The sequence below is a fragment of the Polyodon spathula genome, chromosome 13 (genome assembly GCF_017654505.1).
Source record: "Polyodon spathula isolate WHYD16114869_AA chromosome 13, ASM1765450v1, whole genome shotgun sequence".
In the NCBI taxonomy this organism is placed as follows: Eukaryota; Metazoa; Chordata; class Actinopteri; order Acipenseriformes; family Polyodontidae; genus Polyodon; species Polyodon spathula.
Window position 1 is genome coordinate 37089474 of NC_054546.1, and position 20855 is coordinate 37110328.

Genomic DNA, 20855 nt, shown 5'->3' on the forward strand with positions numbered 1-20855 from the left:
AAACACACTGAACTCTTTAAGGACAAGCCTCCTGTGGTTTATCAGCCTACTGTTGAAAAGAACGTTGGCAGCATCGCGGGTGCGATTCATTTTGTTTACGAATAACAAAAAAAAAAAAAAAAAAAAAAAAAAAAAAACATGGACTCATATTTTAAATTATTTATTTAACATTTAATCATGTTTTCTTTTCGTTAAGAGTCAAAAAAGAGTGACTAAGGTCATCTCAACTGCCTCTCGTTTAATTGGGACAGCTGCTTATTCGGGATGTTTCCTTCTCCCGAGGCATCCCGATAAAGCAGCGCCGACCGTATTAAATATGTTAGATCTTTATTCCTTCCCTATCTTGGTTTCAATGATTATGTTCTTGGACAGTCGCATGGGTCTGACAGCACTGAATTATGGGTCTCAAGGTTTTTACAACTGGGGTGCATAAAACTCTTCATGCCAAGAAGACAAGTACTCTATTAGCAAATCGCAGAGTCAAACATGCACAGTACTCACCAACAGTTTCTAAATTATTTTTATTGTAAAATTGTGTACAACATTAAAAAATAACTTGTAATATTCATCTTCCACTTACAAAATACAACACATTCACAAACAGGTCTGGAAGGCACTTTTAAATAAGACAAAGACCATGCAAAAAGAATAGCAAACATATTTACACTTATTTTTCTGCTGCACAATGAGGGGTATTTCCATTGAGTTTCAGAGGAGACAGATTGCAAAAACAGGGCAAGGTAGCCAATGTGTTATTTAGTTAAAGAACTACAGGACATTACTGCATTAGCAGTAAAGCCATTCTTATCAACAGTAATGAATTATATTTTACGTATGCTGCTAGCTGTTTTCATGTAATGACTCAAAACAATCAAATGTGTAGAAAACTCTCTGAAGTGAGTGGGTTTGATTAGGGATTATGCACACCCATGAAGTAGTATTGACTTGTTTTATATTACATCACGTTATATCGTGCTTGCATGCCAATATAAAGGACACTAAGGAGATAAACAGCTCCCATACACTCAAGAAGGATATGCAACCATACGAATATGCAAGACTGTGTATAGCGTAAACCTTCCATACTGTAATATAGTAATGATTTATACTGTCATATATAAATATTTCAACACATTTCTTAATTATATTTAATACTATACTCCATGACATATTGTACTTTTACTGAAATGTGTGATTTCCGTACAGGCTAATTTTGAACTAAATGCAATTACTGGTTCTAGAACAAGCGTCATTGAACACTGTTCATGAGATCTTAATAGTTGAGTGAAAGTTCAAGTTAAGGTGTTAAAAGGTAGAAATCCAAATTCAGGGCCAGTATGATTAATACTTGGGCTGCCACCTTGGGAAATGTGCACCGATAGACAAATTCTGCATTTTGAATTAGATTGGCTTTTACATTAAGAAATGACGTAAGAGTCGCTCGTTATAAACAGCACACTTCTAATTTCTGAGCTAGTTAGATATTTCTGTTATGTGAAACTGAGCTGTGCCATTACACAGTAAAACCTGTAATTTATCTTACTAGCGAGTAAAGCAGAGAAAATGTTTTCTTTTTTTTTTTTTAATACAAGTAAATGGCAGAGGCATCTTTAATACCTCACATGATCACCTGACCGCCACCAATGGTCCAGTCCCTTTGCTGCCAGGTTAATTTGGCCAACATATTTAAAATGCATAGGATTTAACAAGTTGTCTAGGCAGTAGATATCTTAACATCCCAAATCTGAGCAGAGTAAATCCAATGTTTGTTTTTTTCCAGCACATGCTATGTCAGGTGATAGCTGACATCAAAACCTATGGCCTCCAGCTGTCTAGGTATTCTCATTACGAAACAGAACATACAGAGCAGACTGAGCACTCAACTGTTTGTATAGTAAAAAGAAAACATATCCTTTAAATAACTGGAAAATGAAAGACATAGCCTATAAGAGATTACAGTTTATGTATCAACATTGAACTACCAGAGTACAACAACATGACCCAGAAAAGCACCATTCATTAATAATACAAACCAAATAGAAATAAAAATACAGCAATTTAAAAAAAGCTACCATTCTTCATAAAACTGTATAAAGATGCATTTGGCATACATTCCTGTTTGTTTGGTACACTTTTAAGAAAGTAAACATGAATGTAAATTTAAACTACACCTTAATATAGATATAACCAGCACTGCTGTCAAAACCTTACTAATAAAAATAAGCATATCACTGTTAAAAATGGTATACAGTATTTTGAATTTGTTTCCTCACATCCTTATTATAATTAAAAAAAACTGAAAATGAAACACTGTTATTTATTTAAACAATTGAGCAGTTATTTTTGCTATTATAACTTTTCTTCTTTGTATTTGAAGTAAATTGTGACTGTAGGGGTTTGAGGGAGGGGTACCGAGAGGTTACCATAGTGACAGGTTAGGGTGCTTCCTGTTCCTGCTCAGCAGACATGGGGACCCTTAATCAGCTGTGTTTAGGCCCGGCCCAAATGGAGTCTCTCTTCATTCCCTCACTGAGAAGAGACGGAATGATTTTCCTTCTGGATTCTTCTTACTACAGAAAATGAAGGAATACTGATTTAGTGCCAGATTCTTTAAGCTATTTATCCAAATCGTTCTCAGCAACATTTCTTTCTGAAAGGAAATTACACCAATTATAATTACAATTACTAATAGCAACCTCTGCACAAAATGATCGAAAAAGATATACAGTGCCTTGCACCGCCTTGTAAGGTGACATTGGTTTTACGTTGGGAAATATTTTTAAGAAAAATAAAAAACTGAAATATCTTGCTTGCAGAAGTATTCAACCCCTGTGCTGTGGAAGCCCCCAGTTTGCACCGATGAAAGAAACTGCCCTAACGAGGACACAATTACCTTACCATTGGCCTCCACCTGTGAACCATTAAAGTTGCTGTCACATTTTCTGGATAAAAACCCCACTGTTGAAGGATCATTGGTAAGGCTGTGAATCTGAGGGAAAATGAAGACCAAAGTGCATTCTACAGAAGTTAGAGATAAAGTAATACAAATGCATACATTAGGGAAAGGGTACAAATTAATATCCAAGTGTTTGGATATCCCAGTAAGCACAGTTGGATCAATAATCAGGAAGTGGAAGCTGCATCACACCACCCAGGCACTGCCAGGAAAAAGCCATCCCTCAAAACTCAGCACTCAAACAAGAAAGAGACTTGTGAGAGAAGCCACAGAGAGGCCACCAATTACTTTGAAGGAGCTACAGAGTTCAGTGGCTGGGAGTGGAGCAATCAAGTCAACCATATCAAGAGCTCTGCGTAACACTGGCCTGTATGGGAGGGTGGCAAGAAAGAAGCCGTTACTCAAAAAGTACCATCTGAAAGCACGTTTGTAGTTTGCCAGAAAGCATGCGAGTGACCCAGCTGCGATGTGAAAAAAGGTTTTGTGGTCAGATGGGACCAAGATTGAGCTTTTTGGCCAAAACTCAAAGCGCTATGTGTGGCGCAAACCTAACACTGCCCATGCCTCAAGACATACCATCCCTACAGTGAAGTATGGTGGTGGCAGCATCATGCTGTGGGGATGCTTCTCATCAGCAGGGACTGGGCATCTTGTTACAACTGAAGGAAGAATGGATGGAGCAAAATACAGGAAAATACTGCAAGAGAATCTGCTTCAGTCCACTAAAAAACTGAAGCTTGGGAGGAAATTCACCTTTCAGCAGGACAATGATCCCAAGCACAAGGCCAAAGCAACATTGGAGTGGCTCAAGAACAAAAAGGTGAATGTCCTACAGTGGCCCAGTCAAAGTCCTGATCTCAATCCCACTGAGAATCTGTGGCACTATTTGAAAATTGCGGTCCACAAGCGTTGTCCAACCAACCTGAACAACCTGGAGCAAATCTGCCAAGAAAAATGGGCCAAAATCACTCCAACACTGTGTGAAAAGCTGGTACATACTTACTCCAAAAGACTTAAAGCTGTTATTGCAGCAAAAAGGTGGCTCTACCAAATATTAATGTGTGGGGGTTGAATACTTCTGCAAACAAGATATTTCAGTTTTTTATTTTTCTTAAAAATATTTCCCAACATAAAACCAATGTCACCTTACAATAATTGATTTTGAGTTCAAGTGTTTTAAAATAAAATATCGAACAGAACGAAATTTCAATGTACCATTTGTAATTCAGTAATATGAGAGAATTGGTCAGGGGTCTGAATACTTTTGCAAGGCACTGTATGTAAGCGACATGCACGGATTCACCAAAAGAAGAGGGTTCAAGACAAGGTGAAAGTATTGTCAAAAACAAAAGAAAACACCACAAACCCACATGTGACATTCTCATGGTAATAACTGAAAAGAAAAATATGTACATTTGATTGAATGTATGTTATTCAAAATGGATGGATAATACAGCAGGATTTATAGATTGAATCCTAACCTAGGACTGCATTGTGCCTGCACACATATATAAGACAACAACTCTAGCTGAACTGTAACATAACAACAGTATACAGTAGCTGGAGAGCTATGGTTATATTGATCTTTGTAGAACATTAGCTCTAACCCTGTCTTCCTCTAACCCTGTCTTCTTCTAACCCTGTCTTCCTCAGCGAGCAGTGTGGATGTTATTGGGCCTGTCTGTGCTCTCCTGTTTCCTCAAGCCTGGTCCCTTAAAGCCTTCCAGGAGACAGTGTGTGTGAGAAACTTGATCGTTTCAGGGCACGTTTTCTGATAAACCACTAAACCTTGTAGTGCATACGCTTACATAAAAAAACAGGTTAGCCTGTTGTTTGGCTTTCAATATTTTATCTCTGTCAAAATACTATTTGCATGACCAGCATAATAATTTTTTTAATGTCATATAACAAAACAAATGAAAACAAATTAACTAGATAGACAAAACCTCTATGCTGTTCAAAGGAAATTGGACTCACATCTTGTAATATCTGGTACAAAATGTGCCAGGACCTTATTGCAAGTCACATTTTACTAAAACAGGATGAAAGGGGCAAAATAAAAACTAAATTGCAAAATAGCTTATAAAATGTAATATGGTTCATGTGTGTATTTTAGTGGTGACCAACAACTTTTTAATGGGTCTCTCTTGAATATTCCCTTGTCAGTGGTCTAAAAAATATTTGATGTACTTGTGCAATTAGTTATACATGTGCAATTAGAGAAACTTAATATAGGGTTAGCTAGATAAATCAAAATGCAACCTGTACACTTTAAATAATGCTGATTTCACACCATCAGTGCCAGGACCCCTGAGAGGGTTACACTGAGTCAGAGAGTGAGTGGGCTGCGGTGCCTGTACAGAAGTGTGCCTTCAATCTGTCAACACTTCATCACTGCAGCACCTCAACACGGCAACAGCACATTCAGCTTGCATTAACACCTAGGACACAGCCAGCACTCAGTTCCTAATTCCATCAAGTTTTCAAAACCTTTTTCTTTGAACTTAAAGATTTATAATCCAGCTGTTCTACTGTCACTTCCAATTACAGATTTTCAGAAATACTGAAGCGTCAAAACACGACATCACTAAATATTTTGAGTTTAATCAGTATACTTCTAACATGTTCTCAGTGATACATTTCAAAATTCTACTCTGTGGTGTAAGCCACAAGTGTTTGGGTTTGAATCTAATCTGTGGCTGGTCTAGGCAGGCTCCTGGTTCCCTTATATGTACTTGCTCCTGTCCCAGGTCCCACCAACCTTCATTTTGAAGACTTTTTATTAGCTATTAGAACCACATGGATCCTATCCTATGTATTTCACTTTTTGATGGAGTGCCCAGTGACAAATGTTTCCAGACTGGAAACAATGAACCAATTCTTTAAAAACCTTGATTAACAAAAACAAATTGTTGTAGATCATTTACTTTTCCTGACCGGATTTGCATTTTGACTCTTCCTGCGGCCCTCATATACACTACACACCCATCCACAGTACCTTAATAATGTGTGGCCAACACACGTTGAAACCACATAATTGCCTTCATTCACTTCATTCAAAATGGTTATTATTTAATCACTATTTGACAATCGTCCATTATTTAGGTAGTGGGAATAGGGTATAAACACAGTGTGAAATCGATTCCATTCCTGCTCTGTAATACTTGCATTTATATTGATCGCCCAGCTGAATGAGCTAGAATTCAAACATTGCTTTGGATAATGATTCCTTTAGAATCAATGACACACCTACACCTGTGTTAAAAATCCCATTTCGCTTTTTTAACAAAATAGTGTCAATCTCTCTTGCTATTTACTATGCGTGTTCCAGGTATGCCAGTATTATAAACATCCAAGAATACTGAAGCAGAAAGGCAATAGAAAGTAAAACTGCTCAATACAGGCAGCTACAGCATGAGAAAGGGAACTTTCTGAACTATTATATGTAGAAGTATAAATATTGAACTTTCACTGGTTCCACTATTTATTGTAGTAAAAGCTGATACACAGTTTTTGTGTATCTAACTAAGTCGTGGTTAGACCAAGCAATCAGTAAACAAACATATTGATACATTAGGTACCCATGTTAACACTGCAATATGAATTCGGGAAACATGGGTTTTTACACAGCAGGGCGTTTTAGATTGTAAGCGGTTTCTCTTGAAACAAGAGAGCTTTCTGCCAATTATTTTGTAAGGAGCCTGCTGTTGGTGATAGTCCCAGGTTGTTATTTCCACTGCCCCAACATGCCAGTCATGCAAAAGCATTTCCAGACTGTGTGAAGCCGGGCTGTTTGAGATTCCTGTATATGGAGATACAATACTGGTGGAATGCTTTCATAAATATCAGTCAGGAGGAGGCAGATGATGAGGCTGATGGTTTGACTGGGGAAACTGTGTGTTAAAAAGTTTTTTTCATATTGGTTGTTTTAAAAAGTATACAGTAGCTACAAGTTCATGCAAGTTGTCTTGTAAGCTAGTGGCTTAAATGCTAGCAGTAACAGTACTGACAGTACCTAGTCAGAGCAGAAGAGTCAGTAGTGGTTGGAAAAATGTATCAAGTATTTGCAATGAAAGCTCAAGTTGGTCCACACTAAGTTGGTTCCAGATTCCTCCCATGGCAGCGCCTTGCTGCACGTAGAGGAGTCAGTAAGGAGAGCAAGCTCAGCTTTGGAACTGATTTATCTTGCTGTCAAATACAAAACTGAAATGCCACCAAAGAAGATGAGCAGGAGTCACCGAGTCCCTACCATTGCACAACCGCTAACTCACGATGCTGGAAAGCTGTGCTCGTTTATTTTATGCCATGTGTTCCTTACTGTTCCTCCATCCTTCCTTTGCCATCCTTGCTAATCCCCTAAAATTGTGTGCTTATACCGAGTATAATGAGGATCCTGGTAAATATGACGGAGAATATGGCCCAATCAAAACACTGAACTCGCTACCGGCTCCTGTGTGCAGCAGTGCGTCTCCGTGGGAACCCACACCTACTGTATCAGCATAATGAAGTTTAAGTGCACTACAACTGCACTTAGGCATTTTGGTATGATTAAACAGAACAGACTCTTTGTTTGGCTAAGTGTACAGTTTTTTTTTTTTTTTTTTTTTTTTTTAAATAAGCTGGTACCTTTCTGAGCGCACTCCGTTCTTTAGAGTTCCCACATAATGTTTCTTCTTGTCCACAGGCAAGATGTCCACGTATCCACCGTCCAAGTCTTTAATCAAGCCTGCGTGGACTGCTGATCGGCAAATACTGGAGCTCTGCAATGGTGAAAAAGATTAATACTGTTCCATGGAAACGCATCATTCTAGTATATCAAATATTATTTACATTACTGTAGTTATCGTCTCCCTTGTCTATATCTGCAGTTCAATTTTTTTTTATAATAATAAAAACAGCCTGAGAACAGAAAATAGTGACATTGACAAGGTCAGGGAAAAAAATGTGGCAGACTGTTGGTATGTCCTGAATGCCCCCCAAGCTCATAAAGACACCAGGACATTCCCTACGAGAGAAATGCAAGCTGGGAGAAAGCCTTTGAAGGGCATGAAGGCCCTGCAGGTCTCAGTTTTCATGCAGCCTTAGGTTTTAGCAATTACTAGCTGTATTTCAGCAACCTCCACCCTGACAGCTGAATTTGTTGCTCAAAAACTATTAATTTGTTTATAAAAAAAAAAATCTAATATTTCAGATTTCATTTCCTATCGCTGCTATATTTCTGTTTTTCTCCCCTCACGTGTCAGAGATACAAGGTGCCCTGGGTCACAGCACAAACTGCTCAGAAGCTTTGACCCAAATTCTGTATTTTCAAAAACATCACGTTCAGATTTGTATCGCTGCCTTTTGTGGGGGCTCTGTGCAGAGTCTGCTTCCCACAGCACAACCAGCTTGGCAGCTGTGGAATTCCTTTCACATCAGCCTGCTGCCCTCCCTCCTCCCCTCTCTTCATTTATTGTGCGATGCTGTATGTTATACTGTTTTGGTATGAATCGCTTTGTGAAAATGTTGCCTTGCTGAGCGTTCCATGTAAAATGATGCGCAAATGTAAGCTTGGCTGTAGCCCAGGTTGTGGTCTTTGTGACATGTGCACCATTTACTCTGTGTTGACCTTGCTGCGGGTTTGTGAGGCAGATTATTAATTGTTTCTCGGAAATGCCAGAGTCAATTCTGCTTCAAAGAAGCCTTTGAAATTCTGCAGACGACATACTACTCTGCTTCCAGTAAAGTTTACTAAAGCAAATGCTGTATCTGCATCTTTAGGAATCCCATAAGACTAACCTACTGTATGAGTCAAACTGCAGCTACAAAGAAGAAAAAACGGCTGTAAATTTTCAAACCTATCCCTGTCCTTCTGCTGCACTCTACTCTAACAGCACCCGTGTGCCTCACCTCACTGCCTTGCATGCCTTTGACTAATAAAGTCAAACCTCCTCTAATGTGTAGCACTATTGGTGAAAATATTTGTAAAACGAAGCTGTATAAACTCAACACGTGTTTTGAAATTAGGAATAAAGGAGTATTTGCCAAAAAAAAGAGCTAAATATAGGCCGTGTGTTTCAGAATATTTAATAAACATTTACATTATTCCAGTTTAATAAATCACCATAGGATGACTGAGAAAACCTTATAAGTATACCCTTCTAATTCTGGCATAACTTCAAAAACTCAAAATCCAATGCATGATTGCTTTTAACAACATCTTAAAGTCCATTAATTTTATACTGGGTGGTGTAGGAAAGTGATTGGTTGTGGTATTGCTGATATACGTACAACGTATAAACACAAATTCTCAGTTTAACAACTGGAGTTCTTGCTTGTAAATGATATGGGAGTTACTTACATCTGAGTAGATATTTGAGCCAATGACTGGAGCCCAGTTTGATGGCTCATCCTTACATCTCGGCGGGCAGTGCACTCTGGTGAATAAAAACCATTGATTTCTATTTAAAAGATACAAGGCACAATGCATCAGCACATTGAAAGTAACTACTTTGAAGAGCAAGGTTGTAGTCCCTTCTCCAGATCTCGTATAGGTCAATGCAGTGAGTCAACAGAGACAGCTTTTTGTGGCTTAAAATTTCAGAACACTTTGTGGCTCTCCCAATCCTAACCAGCTAGCTGCTTTGGCAGCTGAAATTTTACACATGAACCTCGATGCAGCATTCAATCTTTACACACACAAGTCCAAGTCCAGATGAAAGTCTTGAGACAAGTACACCTGGTGCCTTACTGATAAGTACAAGCATGGATGATTCAAGCCCAGTTCATGCTTCTTACCTTGGGCAGTGAGTGGCAGGCTTCTTGAAGGCACACAGCTCAGCAGCAGTCATGTAGCAATCTACTCTCTGCTCTGTAGGGAAGACGGCAGGAACAGGTTACTTTCTGAGAAGACTCCTATCTCATCATATGGCTCAAATTGTACGAGCAATCTATAATTTATGGCCCAACGCATCGCTGTTGCTGCAAACTGTCTTGCAACACTGGACACCATTTCAATGAATAGTGCTTTATGGCTTTTCAAACCAGCTATAATTTATTGCTTCTAGCTTCTGCTACTCTAAGGAATGCCACTCCCAGAGAAGTATGTGATGCTGACTCAGTTCAGAAGTTCAAACCTTATTTCAAAACTTTTTGTTTAGTTGAGGGTATAAGGCAACAGGCATTGAATGAGATACAGACACATGTAAATTGTATCTAGTCCTGATGTGGAAGAAGCATATCTGGGTGCCTGGTTCCTACACCCTTGCTAGTATTCTTTTCTATAGTAGCAATTATATGAATATAGGAATATAAAGCATGGGAATTATAGAAGCTAAAGGGATAAAATTTACATGGGTTGGTTTTTCATTAATAATAATTGGTCAAAAATAAGCAAAGCTATATACAGTGCACTCCGTTTACAATTACTGACAGGAAAAAGAAAGACTCCCAACTGCATTGTACAGTTATTTTTTGTGTTCTCTGTTAGTGGAAATTTGTTCTAATAAAGTGATCTACACATTCATAGAACACATACTGAGTACAGCACGGTTATTGCACAATATGCATGTAGAGGGAGGGGGATTGCACAGCGGCGCAGTGATGGGAGGGTTTGTGGAGCTTTGCATCTCCACTTAGTGATAAACTGAGATTTGCATCGCAACTGAAAAAAAGCAAGCCACAGATGCTTAAATGCAGTGGTAGTCCTGGCAGTAAAATACTGTACTGTAACGTAATTTTAATTCAAAGCCCATTACATGTAACACCACACAACAGTTAAACTAGGCACCCTCACGAGACGATTGCTTCTCAACTATACTGTAGTAAAATAGGATTCTGTAGCCTTGAGTAAACATAATCGTGATCATATAACAAGTTGCTTACCCACAAGGACTTGCTTTGATTGTTTTGATGTATTGTCCTCAGTGGTTGAGCACCATTGACATCTATATGCTGTATTTTAACTGCTGATGCATGGAGGCATCTTTTTGCTAATTGTAATCATATTGGTCTTCTTTTAAGAATCAACCGCTTATAAGAATCAAATCATCCAGGGTGGATGTGATTCTTATAAACGGAGTGCACTGTATTTCAAAATAATTATATATATATATATATAAAAGATATAGTGAGATCTTACCAACAACATTTGAAACAACAAAGGAGTTTGATGCTTTATATTTACTGTGAAGAAAAAAAAAACATTTATGCTTATCAATCAGTGCATTCTGTACTGTTTCAGTGTGGTTGCACATACTGTACTGTTAGCTCCTCTCTTAACTTTACATTATGAGCTAGATTCTCAAAGCAATAAAGTTACCCTGAGTCAGTAACAAACAACTCAGATTTTTTATTAAGGAGCTTGTAAGTAGTGTTATTTGTTTTTTTTAAAAACAACACTGTTTAGCAAATTGTTCAAATACAAAAATACAAAAACAAATGAAAGTTCTGTGTTTTTCAATTACTTTACTATATATATGTGTGTGTGTGTGTGTGTGTGTGTGTGTGACAATTATTACATATTTGACCAATAATGTCAAATAACAATTTTAATTCAGAACCAATCACCAAAATATGTTCAATATTTGACGAGTCTTTTCCTACATGGGCAACAATGCATTCCACGTCATTCCAATTACCTGAAGGACTCCACTCCGTTCCTCGTCGACTTTACAAAGAAGGGCAGTCGACCTTTCCGTGTGATATCCACCAGACCCCCATTGTTATCGATCACCCCATAATGCAGTGCCGCTCTGCAGATACTGGATTGCTGAAAACAAACCAACGCAGCCAGGCTTAATATCCTGTCAGTAACCACTGACCCCTGGGCTACACCATTCCCGGTCTTCAACACTGAGAAAAGCTCCTGCAATTTACTTACCGTGTCATAAAACAGGGTCCCCCAGATTTTTCCTTTGGCATTCTTGCAGTTTGCTGGACATTTGTACCTGCCAAGAGAGCAAGCGGACATCACAAAATGCCTTACTTTTGCAAATAGATAATATTAACATATTTATGTTTACATTATTAAACAAAGCCTACCTGTTACATGTCGACCCTTTGCATTTGTCTCTCATCTTGGTTTCACACTTAATCACCTGGGCTGTAAAAGAAAAGGTGAAATACGCACTGATACACTTCATCAATGCAGACACACTTATGATATGGGCAATGGCAGCTGTGCAGTCTCTGTACACAGCCCCAGTGTAGCCCCGTGCTTATGTGCTGATGGTTTAATGTGTCCCTTATGCGCTAATTGCTGCTGAGTCAGAACTCTTCTCCTGTTAACCAGTTCCCTGTGTCTTTGTTTTCTCACCCTGTTTCTGCAGCCAGTGACATTATTAGCCACCACTGAGCCCTTATTATTGTCCCTTACCAGAAAAGCTGCTTATGATTCAGCATGAAATGTCAACTGCTATTTTAATCTTTATTCACTTTCATATTTTCATATTGGGAAAAACCTAGGTCATTTCTCAACCTGCGTGCTGATACGGCTGCCCACCTTGTCCCTTACTGATTAATGTTGGTCTGTATTGTTAGTTATTTTGTGAGCTGCAGCCCCTTTACCACTTCTATCAATGCCCTAACCCTGTGCTGCACTGTACTCCATTCCTGCAATATTAATGCCCTTACCCATGAACTTGGCTCCTGGTGTTTTCCCAGGAGTTGCCTTGGCGGGAGTGGTACGAGGTCGGGCCCAGTCTGGAATGTCCTCAGGAACCTGTGGCTTCTCCACCTCATTCATATCCTCTGTCTCAGGGCGCTGGGGTGCCTGAGTGTCTGCTACACAAGCACAAAAGGGGGGAGACGATGTTATTTTCAGTTAGTGTGAAACACGTCTCTCAAATTATTAACTATGATTCTGAGTAGATATACCTTTGTAGCACAAGTTCTCCTTGCAGCCTCCTCCATAGCTGGGGGGGCACTTAGAGCAGGGTCTGCCGTGCTGATAAGGGGCCTCTCCAATCCAATTCCCTCTGATGACAAGAACAGAAAAGGTCAGAAAACCTCAAAGCAAGGAGTTCAGTATAAGTAAGCTTATTAAAAATGAGCTAATCACTCCCGAAGTAAAAGAATACAAAAATACAAACTAGCTAAAAATAAATAAATTAAATAAATGAATGAATAAAAGTGCAGCTCACTTTTAATATCCTCGTGGACACATAACAGCAAATAAGTGGCAACTACCAGAACTCTGCAGACAGACAGTTGGGGAAAGATGGGGGTGGGAGTTAATAGGTAAGACACAGGAGAAGGAAGAAAAAGGGAGGAAGGTAGAGAGGAGTGATAGAGCTAGGAGGAAGGGGCATTTCTCTTACTTGGGTGAGTAGTTGCAGACGAGGTAGACAGAATTCTCCCAGATCTCCCCCCAGACGTTAATCCTCTTGCACACATGCACGGCACAGCCCACCTTGTTAGTGGTGGCCCAGACGAGCTAAAAACAAACAAACACGTTCATTAAATGAACCATACTAAACTCCTTAGCCCTTCATTTGATGTGATTGAATTTCAGTGTACCTGTCCTGTTTGCATTGCATGCCATACAAAAATCAATACCAACTATAGGATTCGAGATTTTGTACATGTGGTAAGTATATTCTGTGAAACGTGTCTTTCTGCTGACTACTTTTGAAAAGTAATCCTTGGCTTTTAACTTTGTTCGTATCCTTGACTGTGAACTCAGCTTACCTGCCAAGTATTAATATCTAAGCTTATTTACACAGTGTCAGCACTGCAAGAACATGTATCAAGGGAAGGATTTCTTGGGTGAACATATAAAAATAAATAGATTGTCCATAAGTGAAATAGTAAGGGGCCAAAAAAAAAAAAAAAAAAAAAGATTGCTGCCATTGAAAACACCTCCCTCCACACTCCCTCTTTCAAAAAGGATTTTATTTCTATACAAAATAATAGCCTCATGTTCTATGAACTTGTGCGAGATGTTTATGTGAACTTGTGAATTGTGTTCATGTATTATAATCCCAAAGTGACAATGATGAACTGCAATGCAATGCTCCAGGAGCCCAGTTTCAGCCCTGCAGGCATGCAGGCAGGGTGGACAGCTGTTGAGCAGCTGTAGAGAACTCTCCTCCTCTGCACCTCCACGTCTTTCTAGAGAGTTCGTTTGCTTGCTGGAGGAACCGGCTACAGTACAATACGACTAAACCAGGTTCACTCTGTTGTCGGCGGGGACCAAAGCTGAAACAGCCCTTGACAGGCTCCAGTTCAGTTACAGTGGCTGCCATTCAGACTTGCCTGAAGCATTTTAGAAGGTCTTCAATGGTGACAGACTAATATTTGTAGAAGCAGTTAACTGAAACTGAAAATCACTTTGGGAGCAGTCCCAGCGTAGATTAATAAAACAAGACATTATATGAATACAAATATCAAAATAATGGTATTTGAGCCAATTGTTTCCTATAATATACAATAGTGTGTCCTGCAGCATTTTTTTTTTAACTATAGTGTGTTTGGATGGTGCTATAATATTTTTTTTTATGTGGGATGTGTGCAGTAAATCCCTGGGTGTGTTGTAATCCTTTACCAGTGGATTAGCCTCACTTGACAATGCAATGAAACACTCAATGTCCTGCCCTACCTGAGTGTAGTGGGTGCACATGGGCCCGGAGCAGCGTTCAGGGCACCAGGGGTTGCACTCCTGGGGGTAAGGGTAAGTGTAATCCTTCACCTCGTCATACCAGGCCTGTACATGGTGGGCTGGGGCGCGGTACCTGAACAGAGACACAGAACATACACTCTCATTGCTGGGAATGAACAGCACCCCACTCCACTGCATCACTCTTTGTTATAAATATTTATACAGAGCAAAGCCTTATCCGGCTGGCTTCTTTCACAGTATTGCGGAGCTGCTTTGGCTCAAGAGCAACGTTTGGTACCATTTTTTTATTAACCCTTTCATGCATGGCTTTTTGTTTTATGTCCCCATATAAAGACAAGAAGAAGTTGCCGTGAATTAAATGGTTAAATAGAATAAACTGTTCATTTTACAAAACTAGCAAGTAACAATGGTTAGGAATATAGAACCAAAATTACATTTCAGAGAGCAATTGTCAGCAATAGAGTTATTTTTCCAATGTGTTCAAATTATGATTTTTTTTCACCATAGCTATAGTATTCGTAATCTATATATATATATATATATATATATATATATAATATTATATGATTTTAAAGATTTTTTTTAAAGTTAATAAAAAAAAAGGTTATTTTATTATAGATTCTGGGTGTTCCAGTATTGCTGCAAAGTCACAATGAGCAGAATTCTGTGGTGCTCTTCTTTCACCTCCCCCAGTGCACTGCTAGGTTTTGTCCGATGGACATGAGCAGGTCATTGGGGCCGTGCTCCCAGATGCACTCCTGGGCCCAGGCTGTGGCAGAGCGCTCCAGCTCCTCATCCCAGACCTGCAGGGGAAACAAGGACAAGTTTACACCTTCTGAAGTTTCACTACAAGTAAAAAACAAACATGCTCTTATTTTATGAGTCAGTTGGTCCACTAAATCCTTAAACAGGCTGTAACCCCCACATACTCACCACACCAAGGCACAGGTATGCCAGGCATACTTCAAAATAGAATTAGAAACTGCCCCGTGCCCTGACACTAGGGGTGCTGCTGTATATGGGGGTTATCCTATGCTTGGGAGATGGTAGATGGAGTAGGCTCACACACACACGCATGCACACACAGGACTGGTATCCTGTGCCACTCTGTAAATTTCCAGTCTCTTGAAGATCTTGAACTCTATGCTCCTGCCCCCTCCCTCCACAGCCTGCCTTGTGCAGTGAGATCGTCTTCATAAAAACCCTGCTTGTTCGTGTCTGGCAGAAAGTATCTTTTCAGTGCTGCTGTAGGATTAGTCCTGGTTACAAACTGTAACCCACAGACATACTTATACAAACCCTGCTTCACAGGCCTCTCCGGTTCACCCTGTCTGCCTCTGTCAACATGTATCCTGTAATCACTTTAATTATTGCTCTGCTATATTATTCCTTGAGAATCAATGGGAAGGAACTGCTGTTTCTGCTCTAGGGCAAACTGCTTATTTAACTTGTTTCCCCAACCTTATTCTCGGGTTTTGATTCATTATTTTTATTGTTTATTATTATTGTTATTTATAACTGTTTTAATTATTTCTGTAGCTACTTTAGTTAATTCTAGTCAAGTCAACTATTAGTCTGGGCATCTTTGATTTGAAGCCCAGCTCAGTTACCCACTTACCCACCAAACATTCTTTACATTTTTAAAACGTGATGATGAATTATTTAGGGTCTGTGAATAGCGTAATAGTTGGGCTGTCTGCAGCCTGGGGAGTCACTTCGGCAATAAAACTTAATGCTGTAGCCGCAGCCCACTGAAACCAGGTTTTGGGCGAGTGCCTGTGAAAGCTACTGTGCGCAACCCTGTCCTGCACAACCAAGGGTGTGTCTACACTGCAGAGTGCTTTTACTATGGGGAACCTTTATAAGGGAACATCAGAGGGAGCTGGCCAGGCCCGAAAGAAACTGCAGACAATGTGCACAGTAGAGGTGTATATCAATGGATCATGATACTTTCTCTACTTGACATACTGTATTGTAATGGAAGTTTGCATCATGATACATGACCAAAGGCACGACCTAGCTACTTGTTTGTGTCGGTTCTCAGTAGTGCCCCCTGTAATTACAGGTGTCCTGTGGTCACTCACCATGTATTCCATGTTAGAGGAGGAGGGGGAAACCTGTCCGCGCAGTTTGTTGTGGAGTTTCAGGATCTCCTCTCTGTCGGACCACTGGATGGCGCGCCGGGATCGAGTCAGAGTTTTGCTTTCATCCTGGTATCGGCTCAGCAGCTGCTGCAGGGATGTTGAGTTGGGCAGGAAGAGGGCAGTACCACCCTGGGCAGCAGAGGATAGCAGGACGAGGGCACAGAGCCAGGGCAAGGCTGCACTCATCTTCAATCTTTCTGTGGAATACAGTAGGCACCCTATGCTTCGCCTCCTAAGCAGCTTTGTGTCTGAAAGAAAGACATATCCTGAGTAAGCTTCAGGGCTCACAAGGCTAGTCTCAGTGAAGTAAGCATGCCCAGACAGACAGCTAAGTTAGCTTATGCACACCGCCTTGCAAACAAACATTCTGAATTGCAAACATCTCTCTCTCTTTCCCTCCCTCTCCCACTCCTTCTCTCAAACTACTGCATCACAAAGGCAAATAGGCAGTGAATCACCCAGCTTTAAGCATGTGCAATACATAGTGGTACAATTCCCACTTGTGGTGTGTGTGCTGTTACATTGGTGTCATGATCCCAATCTCTTATACTGGCTGCAGCTGATCGCTGAGGTTAAAGGGGGAAGCGTGTAACAGGCAGTGTTGTGTGATTTATTGCCATTGCAGATTCTGACCCCTGTCAGTGAATTAATAGCTCTATAACCATCAATCCAGCTGGTGTCTTAGGGCAAAAAGTAGACCTCAATAAGAAACTAGGTGCATAAGAGAGCTAAATAAGGAGTGTTAGTCATCCAGCATGAACCAAAATCAATTATTCAGGGGCTTTCAACAGTGACTTAGTCTCTGGGCACTGAACTACTGTGTCAAAGACAGGGATTAGTAGCCAGTAATGGCAATTTACCTTATTGCGTACACAAAAAACACTTCAGCATGCGCTTTGTTTGGATCAGTTGGTCTATACAGTAGTTTTTCAGTTCCCTGGTTCTAGAGAATGGGTTAAGTCGTTTGTGATACCCAGGAAACTACAATTACTGTAAAATAAAATATCGCAATATTAAAATAATAACCACAAACCTGATCCACAAAGCCACACATCCTTATATGCAAAATGAAAGTAAATCCACTTTCAGCAAATGTTTACTCTCATGTGAAAACGTATACAGTACAATGTGTATTTTAAATAAAAACGTAATTCCCATGTCCTTGTTATGGTAGAACATCCTACAATTCAGCTGTATGTATCTTTTCTGACCTCGTGCTGAGGTGCAGAGGGAGGAAGCAGGTATTTATCACTAAACAACATAACATCCAAACACTATGCTAAAGTTGCAGGCTTGACAGTAAAGGGGACGTTATGGTATATTGCTACAGTAATGAGAAGCAGACCTCTTCACATTGGGAATCACGTGAGGTCTGTCACTAAACCAGTCAGCACATCTCTCTCAAACTGTCTGAAGATTTCTGTCTGCTTTCTAATTTTCTCTTTCTTTCTTTTAAAAAAAAAAAAAGTCATTTTACACTGAATTGTGACTCAGCATCTCAGCAGTATTGCACAATCAATGACGTTGTAAACTTCCTAACACATCCACCGTTTGCATGCTTTAAACCTGGCCCAGACTGAACCCTTTCTCCCCGTGGTAGGTTCACATTCGGTGCCCCTTAAATATTCGCACAGGGCACATTTTACCGTTTGTATAGGTGTTTGTGCCGGGCTCATATGCATAACTGAAACTGATTCAATTCAATAAAATTTAATGCAGGTACCGACTGTAGCAGAATCCAGTATACTCCATCTCACCGGAATGTGTTTTTGTTTTATTTTTTTAAATAGGTATACATACCTATATAAACTAATACCAGTGCTATTAACACTGTACTGGCTTAATTGCACTGCAGTACAAAAGCAGGATATTTGTGAATGGGACTCTAGTTAGAAAGGAACATGCACAACTATGTAGGCTGTCTAATGTATTGTACTAGAAAAACCCAGTGAACGTGTTAATACCCAGTGACCTATCTTTATATCACAGTATGTTTATTCACGTTAGCCTTGTGGTCAGGAAAACTCAACAGCTTGGCCATTCGTCGCGGTAACACCCTTACTAGGAAGCACCGGTAAATAAAACGTATTAATAACTGCTAAAATATACTAAATAACATATACTATAAATATACTAAAATAACTGCTTCTTACTGGGTGCATATAAATAACCTATGCATTGCACATTCTAATTCACGGAAAAACTAGGAGTGACAACATTTAAATTAAAAAAAATAATAATTTAATTAAAATCCTACCTCACAAACTGGAGCAACGGTATCCGGAAATGTAAATTAATTATCCGTAGTCTTCACCACTTTTTGTTATTTTATTGTTGGTTATTTGTTCTTCAGCTGTAGACACCGATGTATGCGATTAATTTATTCTGTTTGAGTCTCTAAATTTGCAGTGTTCAGCACCGGCTGTTATATACCGGTATTCTTCGGGGTTTTTTTTATTTATTTTTTTTGCCGTCAGTTCTGTCTTAGTTGACTCAGTGGAGTCCATTTTATAGCCGGAGACTTAAGGGGGGTGAAAAAAAAAAAAAACACGTTCAGCCCCCCCCTCTAGAACAAGCCGATGTTCTCTTACCAAATCTCTGACGAAATGATGATGTGGGAAGGAAAAAATAAATTACCTAACATAAAGACTAGCACTTATGACTAATGTAGTGTTAGTAATAGAATTTGTTGTAATAATAATTTAATTACTTTACAACAGCTTTGTTTTGCTTTTTGTTTTATGTAAACATGGCAGAATAGTATTTGGCAAAAGTTTGCAGAACTCGTTCTCCCAAGCACTTGAAGTAATTTGACTCCGCTTCTTTTCTGTAGCAGCATCTGTTTTGCAGTGCTGGCTACAGCAAAGACGTTCTGTTAACCAGACTCAATCCAAAAGGTAATTTTGCAGTTTTTTATTTACTATGCAATTACCACACTTATCTGTTATCTACCATTATTGCAGATGTTGTACTATGCTTCACTCTGTTGCTGTGCTATTTTTCTATCTAATTTTAATTACAGTATGTGATTTAAGATACGCGAATGCATGAATATAAATGTAGCTTATTTTTTATTATTATTTCCCTGATGATGCCTCTAATGATTCTGAGGGTTTTTTTTTTTTTTGTTTTTTTTAATCTGGAGGAGGGTCTTAACTTCAAGGCTGATTTAAAATTATACAATTGCCTCCGTTAACAGGAAATTAATTAGCCTTGACTTTCAGTGGAATTTTAACATAGCACACAGTGCAACCCAGTGGTAAGATCCTGAATAGCAGTTATGTTCTTAATAGAAGATTATGTTAACATACATTACTCTTCATATTTTAGTGAAACACAGCGTGTTCTAAACTTATGAGTCTTACTATACATCGTTATCACAAACATTTAGTACATCAGAAGCTATTATATCTCTTTTGTGCCATACAAACAAGGAATGTTTGTCACCTTAAATGAAGCTGAACATCACTGCATATGCAGCCACCAGACAGCATTGTGATACACAAAAAACTTGCCAATCACTCTTTCATAAATATATTATAAAATTCATAATAATACACATTATTAATTTTTATGTATCATAAAAATTAATAATACACATTCTCTATTTTGCTGAATAAAGATGGACTTGTCTAACGGCAGGGATTGAGTGTTCCTGTGAAGCTAATCTCCAAATAATTTCTATCTACAGGACCTTAATCATGATTGAATTACATTTGTATATTCCACTATTTCCTGTGTATACAAGGTATGACAAATCCAGTTGTGGTTGCAACTTACCCCCTATTTTGATTTAATAATTTAATAAATAACTAATATCTTTGGCAAACAAATGTGAGACTTTTTTTTTTTTTTTTTTTTTACCAAGGTTTTGCTGCTGTTGTGATTAACACGTATTTTGCAATCATCGAAATTAAATTATGAACAATGTTCAGTGAGCTAAACAACCAGTAATCAGAGTAAAAAAAGAAAAAAAAAAATTCCAGAAATTATAAAGCATAGGTCACAGCACCACAGCATTTCTAGAGTGAGTTCAATCACAGCACAGTAGGTACTTAGGAATCAATTTACCCTTCAAACATAAATAGCATGTTTTGTCTGTATTTTAGGTGGTTCTGGGACAGTCCACATAGTTCTATGCGGCAGTCAGACCAAC

At 39.1% G+C, this 20855-nt stretch overlaps 1 protein-coding gene across 2 annotated transcripts; it reads right to left on the reverse strand.

The window, feature by feature from the left end:
• Nucleotides 1-520: 520 nt before the first annotated feature.
• On the reverse strand, nt 521-19277 carry LOC121325817 (cysteine-rich secretory protein LCCL domain-containing 2-like). 2 transcript variants are annotated; one of them, XM_041268894.1, is made up of 15 exons: nt 18957-19277; nt 16640-16947; nt 15240-15358; nt 14535-14667; nt 13255-13370; nt 12812-12912; nt 12569-12715; nt 11978-12038; nt 11817-11883; nt 11575-11705; nt 11076-11119; nt 9734-9806; nt 9297-9372; nt 7583-7716; nt 521-2570 (listed from the first exon to the last, which is right to left on the reverse strand). In XM_041268894.1, exons 2-15 carry the CDS (start codon nt 16883-16885, stop codon nt 2519-2521), a joined length of 1500 nt encoding a protein of 499 aa, XP_041124828.1. In that variant the 5' UTR covers nt 16886-16947; nt 18957-19277; the 3' UTR covers nt 521-2518. The 2 variants fall into 2 exon arrangements, with proteins under 2 accessions (XP_041124828.1, XP_041124827.1); XM_041268893.1 differs by having other exon boundaries at nt 522-2570; nt 12569-12718; nt 18957-19276.
• Nucleotides 19278-20855: the final 1578 nt, after the last annotated feature.

Excerpts from the sequence above, each read along its gene's own strand:
- LOC121325817 (XM_041268893.1), bottom strand. The coding sequence starts at position 16,885 with ATGAGTGCAGCCTTGCCCTGGCTCTGTGCCCTCGTCCTGCTATCCTCT. Across the intron at positions 15,359-16,639 it reads CCTCTAACATGGAATACATG|GTCTGGGATGAGGAGCTGGA; the intron begins GTGAGTGACCAC and ends TTTCCCCTGCAG. Across the intron at positions 12,719-12,811 it reads GGAGAACTTGTGCTACAAAG|CAGACACTCAGGCACCCCAG; the intron begins GTATATCTACTC and ends GTGCTTGTGTAG.